The following is an 18,250-nucleotide window of genomic DNA, read 5'->3' as shown; positions in this document are numbered from 1 at the left end:
CTGGTGGTCACACTTGGCTGCAGCGCTGTCGTCGCGCAAGGCGCACAGGCTTCCAGGGAGAGCATGAGCTGCGGAGGCAAGGGGACCGCCTCCCGGACACGCCGCGGTGCCCACGAGAGGACCTCCACGCCCCCCGGAACCCCGACCCCGCGCGGCAACCCGCGAAACGACCGGCAGGCGGGCGCTCACCACCCCACTGAGGACGCGGGGTCCGTGCACCGCCCAGCTCCTCGGCCCCGCCCATTTGATCACGCCCCTTGCCCATACTGGCCCCGCCCCTCGCCACGGCTCTTCCCCCTTCGACCCGCCCCCCAGCCCATCGTCAGGCCCCGCCCAATTCAGGCTCCTCCCCTCGGCCCCGCCCCAGCGTGCCCGGCGTGTCGGTGGCGGCGCGGAACTGGCGTGGCACAGCGGCGGAGCGCGCGAGCGTCCTGGGGCGGGACTTCCGGCGGCGCTGGCGAGCGTCTTCCGGCCGCGCGCGAGGGTGGTCCGGCCGGCCTCCGGGACATGAAGGTGAGCCCCGCGGCGGCCGGCCGGGGTAGTGCCCGCGCCCCGCGCGTCCCGGCGCCGGCGCCTCCTCCTCGCGCGGCCTCAGTTCCCCTCCGCGAAGTGGGCGCGCGGGCGGCGCGAGGGAGAGCGGCGAGAGGCCGGTGTGGACGCGAGGGGGTGTGGGAGCGAGAGGACGTGGGCGACGGGCAGCGTGTGGGGGAGGACGTGAGCGGAGGCGCAGCGAGCGTGGGCCGGTGTGGACGAGCGAGTGGGAGTACGGTCCTGAGTGGGAGAGCGCGGCTTCGTGTGACTGTGAGCAGGTGGCCGTGAGCAGGCGGTGCGGCCGGGAGAGTGGGGGCTGCCCGGTCCCCGGGGGCAGGCGACCCCATGCTGGTTGGGGTGCACTGGCCTGGACCCCACCTCGCTCAGCGTTGCCCACCGGGTCACCAGAGCTGAGCCCAGAGGGGCCAGGGCCCAGCGGCTGGTGGAGAACCCGACCCTGGGGCACTCTTGTGCCCACGCCCTGGCGTCAGTGGAGCGCAGTGGCCACTCCACGGAAGGCGCCTGCGGTGTGGAGACCTCGTGGCGGGCTCCGGGCCTCAGCAGCACGTGGTCCATAAATGGCGCCGGGCCTGCGCGCCTGCTTCCACGGGGCCTTCACGTCCAAGAGCGCTCGCCGCTCCCGCAGGACCCCGTTGGCCACAGAACGGGCACTCAGAGGCGCCGGCTGGGCTGAGTGACCGTCGCCCTGGCCGTTCTGTTGAAGACAAAGGCGGCTCAGCGTCCAGCCTGGTGTCAGGGAGGGACCCTCGACACACCGGTCAGCACTTCTCAAAACGGCACGCCCCTGAGCAGCACCAACCAGCGTCTGGAAAGGAAGAGGAACGATCGGAGGAAGTCCCAGGACAGGAGCTCCGATCAGCACACACGTACATGTGTCCACGCTTGGCGTGTGCGCATGAACCGGGCTGTGGCCAACACCATCTCTGTGGTCCTGGATGGAAAACACTTGGACGTCACCGCAGGGGCTCAGTCCTTTGGTCACGGGGCCGAAACACCTCTCTTCCTGTGCGTCTCCATGTAAAGCACTTGCACGTCTCCCCGGGGACCAGCTGTCCTTGGGGCACGAGGCTGAAACAGTCCCCCCGAGCATGGAGCCTCAGGTGGTGGCTCCACACAGGCCTGAGGCCCCTTCCTGCGGCCCCCGGTTTGGGTGTGAAGCAGCCTCTCTGGGTCACGACACACCCCACTCGCTTGCCAGGGCCGCCCCACACAAAAGAGGTCACGGGCGCGTGGGGCAGAACACGCTCTGCCTGGCAGAGAGGCCTGGTGGATGTCTCCGTGCAGTGCCCAGTGGGGAGCTGTGGGAGGTGCCCAGACGGCCTCGCCAGGCAGGAGCACCCCACGCACCCCAGACAGCTCACCTGTTAGTCCCCACCACCAAGTGCCAGTCAGTCAGTCTGGAAAGTTCCCTGCTGGTCAGGGAGCAGCCCAACACGCCAAGTGCTTCTCCCCGGGCGTCTCCTCATCCCCACGCTGGCCCCGCGTGTAGGTGGTCTGCCGCAGCGCCCACCGGGCCTTGTGCTCGGTCTGGTCCTCCTCCCGTGCCCCTGCTCCCGGCACTGAAGCCATCAGGGCCTGTCTTCCTCCAGATTGGCCCCATCTCCACCCTTTCCTCTTCGTCCTTTCCCGTGGTGTGAGGTCAGAGGCCGGGTCAGGCGGAGGGGTCTCTGTCCACCACATGCAGGACAGCAGGAGGGGCGGCAGGCTGTGGCGGGAGGGTGGGGAGGGCAGCCTCGAGCCTGCAGGTTGCTGTGGGAGCACTTCCTGCTTCGTTCCATTCCTTTCCACCCTCGGTGACCCTAACCCAGGGGTGGGCAAACTTTTTGACTCGAGGGCCACCATGGGTTCTTAAACTGGACCGGAGGGCCGGAACAAAAGCATGGATGGAGTGTTTGTGTGAACGAATATAAATTCAAAGTAAAGGAGCGGAGGGGAGAGCAAGAGAACCGGATAGAACAGCCGGATCCGGCCCGTGGGCCATAGTTTGCCCAAGGCTGCCCTAACCCTACCCCGGAGCCGAGGAGACTCCTGGAGCCGAGGAGACTCCTACGGTTGGAGGTCTGGGGCCAAAGACGGTGCCTCGCGGAGTGGGCCCCCTCCCACCGCTCCACGTAGCTCCTGCCAGCAGGTCCCTCCCGTGCACGGCCCTCCCCTCAGTTCCGCAGCGTGTGGGAGCACATTGTTCAGGCCTGTCTGGCCCCACAGTGGCCCAGCTGCCAGGAGCTGACCCCTCACAGCTTCGCAGCTGCAGTCTCAGTCTGACCAGGGGGGTGATGGGTAATTCTGGGCAGCCTGCCCCTGCCATGGCCAGAGCCCCCTCCCGCAGGCCCTTCCAGACCTGGGGCTGTGCCCACGGAGTCCGGTCTCACCGCTGGGGTGGGTGGTAGGGCAGAGGCTGCCGTCCTTGATTCCGATGCTGGCTGTCATCACGGAGGGGGCGGGGCAGAGGTTGGGGAGTGGCTCTTATCCCTCCCGCACCCCCCCTCAGAGTGGCCACGGCAGTTATGGTGAGTGCTGCCCTTGCCAGCAGCTCTGTGTCCCTTCTGTTCCCAGCCCTGGGGACCGGCGTTTAGTTCCCCCCGGGGAGGGGGCTCCGGCTGCTTGCCCCCAGGCCCGGTTCTGTGGGTGTGTGGGGCACCACGGCATGGAAACTGCCCAGGGTAGCCTGGGCCCCCAGTCTGCACCAGGGCACCTGTCTCCCCCAGGGAAGGGACAGCAGCCTGTGCAGCTTTGGGCGGGGAAGCAGGTTGAGAGGATAGTGTCTGGGCCTGGCTCTGTCCGCTCCTAACGGGGCACACCCTGCCTGGCCAGGAGTGCGATGCCAGCCCGCTGGTGTGGGGACTGGGCCCCTGGGCTGGGCTGGAGGGAGCGTGCGAGAGAAACATCGATAGGAGGGTGAAACAGATCAGTTGCCTCCCACACACACCCCAACCGAGGATCGAGCCCACAACCTGGGTGTGTGACCTGACTGGGATCGAGCCCACGACCTTTTGGTATACGAGACAAGGCTCCAGCCCAGGGAGCCACACTGGCCAGGGCCACACCGGCACCTCCAAAGCCTCAGCAGGGACGGCGGCCAGGCTGGGCTGCTGGTTACTCAGCTGCCCCGAGGGAGAGACGAGGTGGGGTCTGGGGAGGGGCGGGGAGCGAGGGCTAACGGGCACCGCACAGCTCGGGCAAGTCCCGTGCCGGAAGGAGAAAACGCAGATGATGCCAAGGAGGACCCAGCACGGCCCACATGGCGGCGTCCCCTTTTTACTGTCCTCAGTGGGGGAGCACCGGACTTTTCAATAAACCCGGGCGGACCGTACTGCGTGCGTGCGCTTCTTGCCATTGGTGGAGCCAAGTGCCTGCCCCATCCCAGCAGGAGGAGCTGCAGGCTGTTCTCTGCCACAGACGTCCTCCCGCGTCTCCCACGTGGGCGGGGCGTTTCCAAGCAGGATCTGTCGCGAGAGGAAACGTGTCGGAAAGCATCATGTTCACGGGCAGATTGTCACCCAGAAAGGGTTCTCCAGCCCGACCTCCCAGAAACAGCTGAGGGGCTGCCGGGGCCTCGGGGCCTCAGCCTCCTGAGCTCACACACGGTGGAAACGCTGCCTTGTTCAGCGTCCTTTCCTCTGGGTCCCGGAAGCCTCTGGGACTGGGGCCTGTGTGTTCCTCCCCTTCACGCCCCCACTTAGCAGGTAGTGGGGCGTTTTTTACTGGAGTCTCTCCCTGATTTGTAAGAGTCCTTTGGGCGTTATGCATAGATAACGGTAGGAATTTGCTGGCAAGTGTGTTCTGAGTACTTTTTTTCTCATTTATTGTTTCTTTATATGTTCTTCGTATATACATACATATACACACACACACACACACGTATGTATGTACACTAGAGGCCCAGTGCACGAAATTCATGCACTGGGGGTGGGGGGTCCCTCAGCTCGGCCTGTTACCTCTCACTGTCCGGGAGCCCTGTGATCAATCACCCCGGCGCTGCTGCTGGGTAGCCTGGGGCCTCCCTCTTTGGGGCTATCGTGAAGCCCCCCTATTGATCGATCACCCCGCTGGCCGGTAGCCTGGGCCTCCCTCTGCAGGGCGATCATGGGATCGTGGGGCGATGGCCAGGCCCCGGACGAATCACATCGCACCTGCCTTGGCCAGCCTGGCGCCAGTGGGTGTCATAGCATGGTCGTCTGGAAGGTCGTCCGGACAGTCATTCTGCTGTTCAGTCTTTCGGTCGATTTGCATATTACACTTCTATTATTATAGATATACACTGAGTGGCCAGATTATTCTGATCTCTGAATGCATAATAATCTAGCCACTCAGTGTATGTCCTATGTAATAAAAGGCTAATATGCAAATTGTCCCCTTGACCAGGAGTTCGACCAGCAGGCAGGCCGGCCGGCCAACCAACCACCCATGTCCCCTCCCCTGGCCAGGCTGGCCAGACCTCACCCATACACAAATTAATGCACCGGGCCTCTAATATATATATACACACACACACATACATACACACACACATATATATATACACACACATGTTGAGTGGCCAGATTATTATGTGTTCAGAGATCATCATAATCTGGCCACTCAGTGTATTTTGTCTTCTAAATGGAAGTTTCGTGTTCTCACGTGGTGAGCTCTGTTGGTGTTTTTTCTGTGACCTGTAGCGTCGTGCACATAGCTGGGACAGCCTTCCTACTCCGAGTTGATGTGAACAGGTGCCCGCGTCTTCTCCAGTGTCCGTAGCTCTGTTAGTCACAGTGAAGTCCTCTGGCCTGGACCGCTTTGTTTTGTTCTTAATAATTTTTTTTTTTTTTTTCGGAGAGAGGAAGGGAGAGAGAGAGAGGGGGATAGAAACCTCAATGATGAGAGAGAATCATTGATTGGCTGCCTCCTGCACACCCCACACGGGATCGAGCCTGCAACCTGGGCATATGCCCTGACCAGGAATTGAACTGTGACCTCCTGGTTCATAGGTCAATGCTCAACCACGGAGCCATGCTGACGGGCTTCTTTGAGTTTGATGGGGAAGGAGAGCCAGCATTCTCTTAGGGGGCCGGCAGTGGTCAGCATGGCCCCGAGGCGGGGGGGCAGGGAAGCCCCTCTGTCTGTGCGGGAAATGGGCCCAGTGGTGCCGGAAGCGGGACTCCGGCCGTTGGGGCTGATCCAGGGCAGGGCTGTGTCCTGGGGCCCACAATGCCCAGCCCAGTGCCCTGAGGACCCGGCCCCGCTATGACAAGGACCCTCGTCGGCAGAGGGGGTGCCCCGCCGTTGTGGCCTCCAGGCGCTCTGCTCTCTCTGCAGCCCCCTGGACTCCGAGCTTGCACCCCCTGCGACTGCCCGCCATGAAGGCGCTCCTCCGCGTGCTCTGGCTCGCTCTGGCCTGCGGCTCTGCGCACACCACCCTGTCAAAGTCAGACGCCAAGAAGGCTGCCTCCAAGACCCTGCAGGAGAAGGTAAGGCGGCGTGGAGCCTGGCTGCAGGGCTGACCCTTTGCACCTTCTCTCTTCGCACCGGGACCCCGTGTCCACGTGGCCTGGGGGCGTGGCCCGGTGTGCTGACAGGGCGGCCCCCGGGAGAGCTCCCTGGCCCTGGGCCTGTCTTGTGTGACGATGTCCCAGTTCCTGCCCTCGCCCGCTTTCCGCTGCTTTCCGCACCAGCACTCGTCCTGGGTCATCTGTGAAGTCCGGTCAGGGAGGCAGAGTGTGTCTGCAGGACTGTCAGCTCCGCGGGGCGGGCCTCCCCCTGCTGTCGCCCGGTCGGCGGCGCGGGGCGTCCCGCACAGCTCCTGGCTGAACAGAGGCCGCTTGGCCGGGCCCTGCCTCTGCCTGCGGGGGCTGAGCTTCCCCGTTGCCTTCGCTCCAGACTCAGTTTGCAGAGAAGCCTGTCCAGGACCGGGGGCTGGTGGTGACGGACCCCAGAGCCGAGGACGTGGTTCTGGAGCATCGCAGCTACTGCTCGGCCAAGGCCCGGGAGAGGCACTTCGCTGGGGACGTCCTGGGCTATGTCACTCCGGTGAGCTGGGCCCCGGTGGACAGGGTTGTCCCAAGGGCACGGCGGCGGCTGGGGTCTGCGTGCTCACCTCCCAGGCCCCTGCCGCGGGGTGCAGTGGGAACGGCGCAGGGTCCTCTGGGGGCTCGTCCGCCTGGCCCAGCTGCAGGGGCTCACCGGCCTCTGTCCTCTGCCAGTGGAACAGCCATGGCTACGACGTCACCAAGGTCTTTGGGGCCAAGTTCACACAGATCTCACCCGTGTGGCTGCAGCTGAAGAGGCATGGCCGCGAGATGTTCGAGGTCACGGGCCTCCACGACGTGGACCAAGGTTCTCACCTTGTTCGTCTCCCGGCCCAGTGGGGTGTGGTGTGAGCCTGTATGTGTGAGAACATGAGTGTGTCCATGTGTGAAAACGTGTGTGTCCATGTGTGAGAACATGAGTGTGTCCGTGTGTGAGCGTGTGTGTCCGTGTGTGAGAATATGAGTGTGTCCGTGCGTGAGAACATGAGTGTGTCCGTGCGTGAGAACATGAGTGTGTCCGTGTGTGAGAACGTGTGTGTCCGTGTGTGAGAACATGAGTGTGTCCGTGTGTGAGAACATGAGTGTGTCCGTGTGTGAGAACATGAGTGTGTTCGTGTGTGAGAACGTGTGTGTCCGTGCGTGAGAACATGAGTGTGTCCATGTGTGAGAACATGAGTGTGTCCGTGTGTGAGAACATGAGTGTGTCCGTGTGTGAGAACATGAGTGTGTCCGTGTGTGAGAACATGAGTGTGTCCGTGCGTGAGAACATGTGTGTGTCCGTGCGTGAGAACGTGAGTGTGTCCGTGCGTGAGAACGTGAGTGTGTCCGTGCGTGAGAACGTGAGTGTGTCCGTGCGTGAGAACGTGAGTGTGTCCGTGCGTGAGAACGTGAGTGAGTGAGAACGTGTGTGTCCGTGCGTGAGAACATGAGTGTGTCCGTGCGTGAGAACATGAGTGTGTCCGTGTGTGAGAACATGAGTGTGTCCGTGTGTGAGAACGTGTGTGTCCGTGTGTGAGAACGTGTGTGTGGTGACTGCCCGGGGTTGGCCTGCATCCCCGTCCTCTTGGCGGGTGGCGCATGGTGTCCAGGAGGGACGTCGGGGAGGGCCGTTCAGCTTCTCTGGAGGCTGAGGCTGAGCAGAGGGAGCAGGAGAAGCGTCTGTCCGCCGTCCGCAGGCCGGGCGGCCTCTCGTTCAGCCAGGGCTGGGCTGGGTCCCCGTGCCGCTGACCGGAGGCCGCCCCCCCCCCCCCCCCCCCAGAGCTGCAGTCCCTGCAGACGTGCTCCTTCTCCCGAGCGCCCTGACTCGCTCACCACGTGGCCGTCACAGGACTCGGGGCAGGTCCGGGGGGAGCGCCTTGGTGGGCCTGAGCCTGAGCTTACGTGGCTGTCCCCGTTTCGGGTCCAGAGAGGACACACGTCAGCCAGGTGTAGAGCTTCGAGACTCAGTGCGGCTCCGCCATTCCAGGGGGGCAGTGTCCGAGTGCGGCTCCGCCATTCCAGGGGGGCAGTGTCCGAGTGCGGCTCCGCCATTCCAGGGGGGCAGTGTCGGAGTGCGGCTCCGCCATTCCAGGGGGGCAGTGTCCGAGTGCGGCTCCGCCATTCCAGGGGGGCAGTGTCGGAGTGCGGCTCCGCCATTCCAGGGGGGCAGTGTCGGAGTGCGCTGTCGGACCCCCTCAGCTCCAAGCCACAGTCCCGGGTCTGAGCCGCCAGCCCAGGCCGCTCTGCGGGGAGGCGGCCCCGGACCGCTCCATCAGTTCTCTCTGCTCTCGCCTCGTGCAGCGCTTTCCTCCGTCGGGTGGGTGTGGGGCTGTGTCCCCGAATTGACCGTCCTCTCCCCGTCCCATAGGGTGGATGCGTACGGTCCGGAAGCAGGCCAAGGGCATCCGTATAGGTGAGTCCAGCCCTTAGACCACAGGCCACGGGAAGGAGTCCTGGCTGGTGTGACCTCCTGTGAGTGGATGAGTGGGCCCCAGGGTGATCCAGCGCATTGGTCACTCCCCCGACCACTTAGGAACGTGGCCAGCCAGCTTTCGTGGCCCTGGGCCAGCCAGGGTCCTGTGGCCCGTCTGTGCACCCGGCCTCAGCCCAGCACGGCCAGCGCCTCCTCCACCAGTCTCTTCAGTCACCAGCGAGGGTCCGGGGCCCGAGCCCGAGAGTAAAACCAAGCCCGCCCCGTCCCTGAGAACAGCCGGCTGGGGAGGGACAGTGTCCCCAAGTGCAGGGGGGTCCGTGGGGTCTGGCGAGTTTGGGGCAGGCCGGGAGCAGGAGCCAGTGGACACGTGCGGTTGGCGGCGTGGGGAGCCGCAGGCAGGGTCAGGTCTGGGTGGGAGATGGTCCAGTGGGATCCTGGCAGCGAGGCGCGGAAGAGTGGGGTCTGGCAGCCGGGACCAGTGCGTGTGGGCACACGGGTCAGCATCTCCACCCTTCCTACCCCGGGCCCGCTCTCGCCAGGCCGTGAGCTGCTGGGATGACCACGCTGGGTGCCCGTGGTCACTCTGCGTGGGGCCGAGCACAGGAGGGTCACGCTGCCTGCACGGGCCTGTGCCCCTAGTGCCTCGGCTCCTGTTTGAGGACTGGACGCATAAGGACTTCCAGAGCGTCTGGGACAGCGAGGACGAGATCGAAGAGCTCAGCAGGACCTTGCTCCTGGTCGCCAAGGTGAGGCCTGGCGCTCCCCGGGCGGGGGCCCTGCCTCGGGGGACGCACAGCTGTCCTCAGGCCCCCAGGGCTTGGGTTGGGGGGGGACGTGAGTGGACAGCACAGCCCTGGCTGCTCTGCCTTTGGTCTCGGTGGGGACCCCCACGCCCCCCTAAGAGAGGCACTTCTGTGCCTGTGGCGTGAGCTCGGGCCGTGACCTTTCTGGGTGGGCGCGGGGGGCTGCCTTCCATGCTTCCCTCCTGGTCCCAGACCCCCCTCACCTGTCCCGGGTCCTTTCAGAGCCAGCATTTCGATGGCTTCGTGGTGGAGGTGTGGAGCCAGCTGCTGAGCCAGAAGCACGTGTGAGTGGCCCGGCGGCTCTGGCCCCAGGGGTCCCGTGGAGGCCAGAGGAGGGGCAGGGAGCCCACTTGGGGGGAGGCCTTGGTCCCACAGTCGCGGCTTTGATGGCCTGCCCTGCGCCTGCCCTGCAGGCGGCGGAAGGAGCAGGAGCCTCCCCGCCGGGCCCCAGGCGGTGCCGCGTCGGCTCGCACACCAGCAGGCGGTGCTGCTGAGCACGAGGAGCCTGCCCGGGGCCAGGAGAGGCTGCGGGCACAGCCCGGCCTCCATTGACGGCCCTGGCCTCCGGGACTGAACAGCCGCCCAGGCCACATCCCCTGGGCCAGAGTGACCAGCAGGGCGGCGTGGTGGAGTCACCCGCAGCAGCCACCAGCCCGGCCTGTCAGGGACATGGGGGCCACCCCGCGGAGGGCAGGGACCCAGCTCTCCTGCCGGCGTCGTGGCCGCAGCGCCACAGAGGATGGTGCAGCTGCAGCCCGTACTGGGACTGGCCGCCCCTCCTTCCTTCTGTTCACTTCCTTTTTTCTTTTAATTCCTCTCTTTTAGAGAGAGAAATAGTAGTTTGTTGTTCCACTTACTGATGCATTCATCGGTTGCTTCCTTTATGTGCCCTGACGGGGACCAAACCCGCAACCTTGGTGAAGCGGGATTACGCTCTAACCACGGAGCCACCCGGCCAGGCTGTCCCTCCCTTCCTGTCGGAAGGAATCCGCTCAGCACCAAGCCTGAGCCCTGTTCCTCTTGCCTTCCTGTGCAGGAGGGCGCTGGGCCGGGGCTCCGGTGTCCCCCTAGGAGCCAGCTGCCCCCCTTCCGCTGTGAAGCTGCAGGCGGCCTGGGCCATGTGGAAGCAGAGTCCCCACAAGGACCTGTCTTCAGGGCAGGTGGGACACACGCCGTCAGGGAGCAAGGGGAGCGGCCCCACCCAAGGCTCACGCAGGAGCAGGCCTTCTGCGGGGGGGGGGGGGGGGGGGCGGGACACGTGCACAGCAGCTGGGGTCCCTGCTCCCCGTGCTCGGACCCCTGCACCAGCAGGTGCTTCTGAAGGCTCCCTGTCCGTCGCCTGCCCTGGGCCGAGGCCGGTTCGGAGAGGGTGGGTGGAGACAGGAGAGCCGTGCTGCTACCCGGTCAGGTGTCCAGACGGCCTCGCACTCCGCATGCACTCGGACCGCAGGGGAGGTCCTGGGGCGCGCCGGAGGGGCGCCACGGGCAGCGTGTGGACCCCGGGCCGGTGTCCGAGCGGCTGGGGCACCCTGTGGCTCCAGGGCAGGAAGTGCCGTGAGGGGCGCCTGCCCGACCGTGGGCTCGGTCCGTCTCCCGGGCTGACCTCACGTCTCTTCCCAGGGGCCTCATCCACCTGCTCACCCACATGGCCGAGGCGCTGCACCAGGCCCGGCTGCTGATCATTCTGGTCATCCCTCCGGCTGTCACCCCTGGGTAAGGGCCACGCTCGCTCAGGCTGGGGGCTGGGAACGGGAGGCGGCGGGCTGCTCCCAGGCCGCGTCCCTGCGCCCACGCCCACGAGGACGTGTTGGAAGTCCCTCAGTCTGAGGGATGGAGTCTTTCAGACACTTCCCCTCGCCTCAGGCGAGGCCCTGGACTCGGCGGCCACATCGGCAGCCCCGGCCCCCAGGGAGCTCAGGTGGCGGTCAAGGCTTCTTCCAGAACCTGGTGGGCGGGGCGGGGCGGTGGAGGGGTCCAGGCGCTGTGGCTGTCGTGTCTCCCCTGCCCAAGGCGCAAGGTCAGGGCCGGGGCAGACCCGGTAAAGGGGCAGGGCTGTGGGGAGGGGCCGCAGAGGCCCGAGGGACCAGGTTAGATGCACCTCGGCCGGCGATGTCCACAAGGACGTTCGCAGGTTGATGGACTCACAGAAAAGACCCAGTGAGGCCACGGGGAGCCTGCAGACTCGGGCACCTGAGACGGATGCCCCTTAAAGCAGGCACCGTTCTCTGGGGAGAGTGTGCCTGGCTGCCTGCCCGCCCGCACTCGGCCCTCAGGCCCCACGGTGCCCACACTTCCAGGGACCCATCCGGCCGGTGGCTGCAGTGGGTGGGCGGGCTGCAGGCTGGGTTTCAGACCTGTGTCCACAGCTGGCACCCGACCCAGAGCGCGGCTGCTGGTGCTCCCCCAGGAGCGAGCCGGCGGGAGCCCGTGCCCCTCCTCCCCCACACGACATGTGCGTTCATGTATGCGGTACACACATGTGACGGGGCTGGCAGACTCTCGAGCACCCGAGCGGGCTTGGTTGCAGACACACAGCGCCCATTCCCTGGGTCTCCTGGGTTCTTGGGTGGTTTGGGGGCAGCTCACCGGTGCTGTGACTGGAGCCGGGACCCTGCCTGCAGCCCCCTCCCTGGCCCAGGCCGTCCACTGGTACGGAGCCGCACAGCTTTCGGCCAGTGCAGAGAGCACTCGCAGTGGGTGTGCTGAGGGGGGCAGAGGCGGGCGCCCCTGGAGGGACCGACCTCTGGGCCTGGCAGGGCCCCTTCCAGCTGGACCCCCTCTGCCCAGGAACCTTCAAGCCCAGCTCTTGGCACCTAGGCAGGAAGTGGGTGTGTGAGCTGGTGTCACCGGCCCCTCCCCCGTAGCCACCAAAGAAGGGAGCTGTCGGTATGGTGGCCTGGGGGATGCTGGAGGGAGGGACCGTGCCCCGGCCCCTCCCGGCAGCCAGGTGTGTGCTGACAGGTGTGCGTCCAGGGCGGGCCTGGCTGCGGTGCCCTGGGAGCCACCTCGTTGACGCTCAGCCTCCTCCGCGCACCGCTCCCGGGTTTCCACAGCAGCAGCCACTTCACAGCCTGCGCCCTGGGAGGGGCCTGCGTGCACACGCGGGCCGGGCGGGTGCCTTTGTGTGCTGTGCTGTCCGGGGCCCTCCCAGCACTGCTGACCTTGCACTCCGCTCCCAAGGTCACAGCCCGCCCCCCTGGAGCCACCACTGCGCTCCAGTGGGCCTGGAGGTTTTGCTCCGCTTCACGCACGGTTGGATGCCCGCGCGCAGCACAGTGAGCTGGCTGGATGAGAGCCGGCCCTCCTGGGCTGGCCCCGGCAGGTCCTCCTGGGCTCTGGCCAGCTCCTGCTCAGCCTCAGGGAGCTCACCTCTAACGGACCTGCTGAGCCCAGCCCCCACGCACTGGCCCTGCCACCGGTGCCCGCTCGGACACCCTGGTGGGCAAGTGTCCACCTTGATGTGGGCTGTGCCCCTCCCCCAACCCTCTAGCCACACCTGGGTTCCCGTAGCTTCTGGCAGGCAGTCACCCCATGGTCAGGGAGGTCCTGATGGGGTGCCCCTCTGCCCCGAAGCCCATCCCCCTCACCAGAGTGGTGGCTCAGGGGACAGCAGGCACAGGCCACCTGTGGGTGTGGGACAGGCGAGGAGGGTGGCGTTGCATGCGGAAGGTAGAGGTCCAGGCTGGGAGGCTGAGGAGCCTGCAGGCCAGTGGTCCCCTGTGACCCTTGTGGGGCAGGTGGGCTCATGCTGAGTGGACCAGCCGGGCGGCCAGGTGATAGCTGGTGGGGATGGCTGGGAATGTGGGGAGCAGATGTGGGCCTCCTAGTAGTGGGCCGGCCTTCGCCTGTCACCAGTTAGGGGCGAAGGCTGGGGGTCTTGGGGGTGGACAAGGCCCTAGAAGCGACCCAGTGGGCCATGTGGCCCTGACCATGCCGCAGGCCGTCCCCTGTCCCTGTAACCGAGTGCTGAGTGATTTCCAGGGAGTGACCTGAGGTGCTGGAGTGGCAAGGAGAGGGGGCCTGGGCTGCAAACCCCACCGCCAGCTGCCATCCTCAGCTCGGGGGACGGCTGGGGGTCGGCGGGCTGTGCGATGGGCCTGGCAGCCATGCTTGTCTCGTGCAGGACCGACCAGCTGGGCATGTTCACAAACAAGGAGTTGGAGCAGCTGGGCCCCGTGCTGGACGGATTCAGCCTCATGACCTATGACTACCCCTCCCCGCAGCAGTGAGTGGACTCCGGGCCCTGTGCGCCCGGCCTGCGTGCACGCGTGCTCACCGCCAGCAGGGCTGGACTCAGAAAGGCGAGGCCTGGCTCCCCACTGGCCGGCTCAGGGCCACACCTGCCAGCTGTCCCGGGGCACAGAGGCCCAGCCTATTCTCCAAAGCCCAAATTGGCCTGGCAGCCTTCCACTTTGGGGGCACGTGACAGGTGACAACAGACGGCCCCAGGGGAGTGCTCTCCCGGTGTCCTGCCCCCGGTTGGCCCCGGTGAAGCAGATAGAGACAGGAGTGTCCAGCAGGAAGCCGCCGTGGGAGGCTCGCTGGCCGCCGCCCCTTCCCACTGTGTGCACACACCCTTGCCCAGTTTGGGGGGCCCAGGGCCTCTGCCTGACACTGAAGCCCACTCCTCCCTCACCTTGCAGGCCTGGCCCCAATGCTCCGCTGTCCTGGGTGCGGGCCTGTGTCCAGGTCCTGGACCCCAAGTCCAAGTGGCGGAGCAAGATCCTCCTGGGGCTCAACTTCTACGGCATGGACTACTCGGCCGCCAGGGACTCCCGCGAGCCTGTCATCGGGGCCAGGTGAGCTGGGGCTGTCACGCAGGGCCGCCTCCTGTGCTGCCCCTCCCTGAGGCCCTTGCTCCATGCGCCTGCAGGTCTGCCAGAGGCGATGGGTGGAGCAGGCGAGAGGCCCTGGCAGGGGCTGACCACTTGCCAGGCGCCTGCAGGCAGAGCCTCTCTGAGCCTCAGAGTTGGGGGCCATGTTTGTACCATCCAATCTGGGACACCCTAGTGTTTGCTCCTGTCAGCGGGTGGGTGGACAGCCTTCACGATGTGAGTGGCCCCTACGCTGGCGGGGAGGGGAGAAGCCGCAAAGCTCCCCTCTAGAGGCCTTGTCACGTGGACCCGACTTCCTCTCTGCAGCTCTGCTGGTGCTGGACTCTGCTCAGCTTTAGTTTGCATCCTTTTCAGGGAAGATATTTTTGCTGGGTGTAGAACTCTAGGTTGTCAGCTTTTTCCCCGGGCTGTCACTTTGTCACCTTCCTGCCACATGTGGAGGTGCTGTCCCTGCATGTGGCTGTCTCTCCATGCGCTGTTCCTGCGTGCGGCTGCCCCTCCGTGCGGCTGCCCAGCAGCTGCCATGGTGACTGCGCGGGGCCTACGTGGACCTTCCTTCCTGCACATGGTTTGCCTTGGGCTTTTTGGATCTGTGGGTTCTTCTTACCAGATTCAGGAAGATTTTGGCAGTTTCTTCAAACATTTGCTTTCCCCTCACTTTCCCTCTGGCCTCGAATGCATGTGTGTCAGGTCCGGGGCCTGGCCCTGGCCCACTGACACCGGGGCCCTTTGGGGACTGCTCTTTGGGGTTTGTTTCCGTCTTCACATCCCGTGGCTGCCACCTGCCCCGTCTCTCTGCTCTTGACCCCCCGGGCCTTGTCCTGTCACCGCTGGCCCAGGGACTGGCTCTGCGTCTTCCCTCGTCTTCCCTGCAGCCTGTAAAGTCTGCCCGGGCATCCGTTGGCTCTGGGTCCTGTCGCCAGCCCTCGCCGGGCCTGCGCTCTGGGTGGGGCACCAAGTGTGCATTCTGCCAGTGGGCGGCGCCCAACCTGGTGCTGGGTGCCCGTTTGCTCCTGGAAACCACGTGAGCCGCTGCTCTTCTCAAGACCTGGTGCTATCAGGGAGAGTGTCCAGAGACGGCGGTCGGGCGCGCCGCTGCCGCTGTTGTCCTTCTCAGGGGGTTCTGTGGTCAGAACCCTCGTTCCTGGTCAGGACCTTTCTGGGAAGATCCCCTCCCCCTCACACTCCTGCTCTATCCCCCCCACATCCCTGGCCTGCAGGGGTGTTGGCCTGAGACCACCGTCCTCGCCCAGGCCACTGCACAGACACTCACTGCCCGTCCCAGAGGCTGGAGCCGAGGCCTCTCCTGGGCGTATGGACGCCTCTCCTCCCCGGGTCCCCACATGGTCCCTGCGCGTCTGTGTCCTGATCCCCTCTTCTCACGAGAACCCCAGTCACACTGGGTGAGGGCCTCCCAGTGACCTCACTTAACCTCAGTCACCCCAGTCCCAGTCTGAGGTCCGGGGCTCAAACACAGGGACCTGGGGACAGTTCATCTCCCCTCACCTGGGGGGTGGGGTCAACATTTACCCACTGAACGTGGGCCCAGCAGCAGCTCACACAGCGGAGTTGTCGGAGCCCTAACCCAGCTTTGGGGTCAGATGACAAAAGGCTCCACATGGCCCCCAGTGGCCACCAGCCCCAACTGTTCGGAAGGGCCAGGGGCTGCGGAAAAGGCATTCTGACCTGAAGGGGGGTGTGTGTGTACGCATGCATGTGCGCACGTGTACATGTGTGCACGTGGAGGGCTGTGCACCTGTTCACACACGTACACCGCTGCTCTCCGATGCATTGGGTCTGGCTGCTCCCAGCCAGGGATGGAAGGCTGTATCCCATCCGGGCTGCAGCCCCTGCCGACCTCCCCTCCCGAACGTGCCCCTCCCTGACAGGAGAGGGGCCGGCCAGCGCCGGCTTCAGGGGGTCTGAGGGAAGCAGGTGGTGGAGAGGGGTCCCGGGGCCCAGGTGTGGCTGGCTGCCGTCAGGGTGAGCTGCCTGGCCCGTGCTGCACCCCAGCCTCACCTTGGCGGGAGCAGATGCTGCCGCCCAGCAGGGCCTCCCTAGGGGCCGGAATGAATGACAAGCGGCTGAGGCTTGGGCCTCAAGGGCAAATGGAGGTCAGCGCCCATTTTGGTCCTGCAGGAGGGGGCTGAGGGGCACGTGGGTGAAGAGAGCAGGCCTGTGACAGGCAGTCAGGTCAGCTGGAGGCTTTCGGAACAGGCCAGGGCAGGGGTGGGCAAACTTTTTGACTCGAGGGCCACAATGGGTTCTTAAACTGGACCGGAGGGCCGGAACAAAAGCATGGATGGAGTGTTTGTGTGAACTCATATAAATTCAAAGTAAAGGAGCAGAGGGGAGAGCAAGAGAACCGGGTAGAACAGCCGGATCCGGCCCGCGGGCCGTAGTTTGCCCACGGCTGGGCCAGGGTCATGTCTGCCTCGAGGGAGGGCTGGGGTTTGGGTGATGCCCCAGGACCCTCCCTTTACTGCGCCCTTCCCCCCCCCCCCCACCTCACCCCGCTTCCCAGGCAGTCTCAGGCTGCAGGGCCACCAGGGCCCGGAGGGCACAGCTCCCAGCTCTGGTGGGCTTCGCGTGCCCAGGATGGGACCAGGCTGGACGGCCTGAGGGGCTCACCCTGCCCGGCTTAGACCCGCAGGAGCTCCTTTCCCATGCCCCGTAGGCTTGGGCCACAGCCTCCACGGTGGTGGGGAGGTCGTCCTCCAGAGTTGGGGGGTACTGATGCCCACTGTGGGGAGGCCCCAGGCTCGGCAGGGCTGCCCTCTGCAGGCCTGAGGCCCCAGAGGAGGTGTGAGGGCAGACCCCACAGGCCCCACATGGCTGGAGCCACCGTGACAAGCCTTAGCCCTGGTGGCACTGCTAGCCCACCATAGCGCCTTCCCTGGGGTCCGCGTCTCTGTGACCGGAACGAGGGTGGAACGAGGGTCGGCGTGGAGTGTGTGGAGGGTCAGGAGGGACGTCCCCTCCCTCCAGGGCACCTGGAAGGCCATTGCGCCCCCACAGAGCCATCCCAAGCTTAGGGCAGCCTGTGGGCAGGGACATTGTTGATGGACAGCGATTCACTGCACAGAGGAAGGGCGCACAGGGTGGGGTGATAGGCGTGGCCACCAGCCCGAGTGAGCTGCCCACCATGTGCATGAGGCCCCCGTGGGCCTCTGGCAGGATGTCAGGCCTTTGTCGAGTTCTGGGCAAGGCTAGGCCCCCCACCGCCGGCCTGCCCTCGCCCCTTTGCCTCAGTCCCGTCCTCTCCCAGTGTTGGCACCAGCCCTGCCTCTCCAGGTACATCCAGACCCTGAAAGAGCACAGGCCCCGGATCGAGTGGGACAGCCAGGCGGCCGAGCACTTCTTCGAGTACAAGAGGTGAGCGTCCCGGATGAGCCCTGGGCTGAGGGGCTGGCCTGGACCCCTGGCCACAAGCCCACCTCTGCCCTGAGGGCTTCCCAGGTGACCTCAGCCCCGGGCCGGGGGGAGGGGCCAGGAGAAGCGGGAGGCATTCGGTCCCATTGTCCTTCACAGAAGCCGAGGAGGGAGACACATCATCTTCTACCCCACTCTGAAGGTTTGTGGGCCGCCTGGGGGGGGGGGGGGGCGGGGGAGGGATGGACAGCCACAGCCCTGCCCTGCGAGGCCGAGGTGGGCAGCGGGGTCTGTGCAGGGTCGGACCTTCCCTCTGGGGACAAGGGGCTCAGACCTGGGTCTGTTTCGGGGCGCGTGGTCCACCAGGGCTGCGCTGGGGACGAGGCAGCTGACGCTTCCCTGTCTGCAGTCCGTGCAGATGCGGCTGGAGCTGGCCAGGGAGCTGGGCGTCGGGCTGTCCATCTGGGAGCTGGGCCAGGGCCTGGACTACTTCTACGACCTCCTCTAGGCCCAGCTGTGGGCAGGCCTTTCTCAGCGATGGACGCGCGGGCGTGGGAAATACAGACCTTTCTCTGCCCTCCTGGCCGTGTCTGTTGCAGTCCTTGGGCGGGGCCCCTCCCCAGCAGTGCCCTGAGGAGACAGCCCTGGCCGGGCCACCACGAGGACAGTCACCGCCCCCAGGGTGCAGGAGTCGGCCGCTCCGTGCAGCCAGTAGTTCAGGTGGGTCTGGCGGCCTCCAAATGACCCAGCTCCCAGACCTGGACTCCTGGC

General features: G+C 65.6%; 1 protein-coding gene across 1 annotated transcript; it reads left to right on the top strand.

The window, feature by feature from the left end:
* The first annotated feature begins 383 nt into the window (after window positions 1-383).
* CHID1 (chitinase domain containing 1) lies at window positions 384-18,057 on the top strand. The gene is made up of 13 exons (XM_080687896.1): window positions 384-513; window positions 5,848-5,999; window positions 6,409-6,558; window positions 6,732-6,864; window positions 8,404-8,448; window positions 9,109-9,215; window positions 9,495-9,556; window positions 10,893-10,985; window positions 13,396-13,497; window positions 13,916-14,071; window positions 17,402-17,482; window positions 17,639-17,681; window positions 17,889-18,057. The coding sequence occupies exons 2-13, from the start codon at window positions 5,889-5,891 to the stop codon at window positions 17,985-17,987; spliced, it is 1,182 nt and encodes a 393-aa protein (XP_080544022.1). The 5' UTR covers window positions 384-513; window positions 5,848-5,888; the 3' UTR covers window positions 17,988-18,057.
* The last annotated feature ends 193 nt before the right edge of the window (window positions 18,058-18,250 follow it).

This window comes from Plecotus auritus (assembly GCF_963455305.1).
Source record: "Plecotus auritus genome assembly, chromosome: 9".
In the NCBI taxonomy this organism is placed as follows: Eukaryota; Metazoa; Chordata; class Mammalia; order Chiroptera; family Vespertilionidae; genus Plecotus; species Plecotus auritus.
Note: the sequence above shows the minus strand (reverse complement) of the source record. Positions and strands in the feature narration are given on the sequence as shown.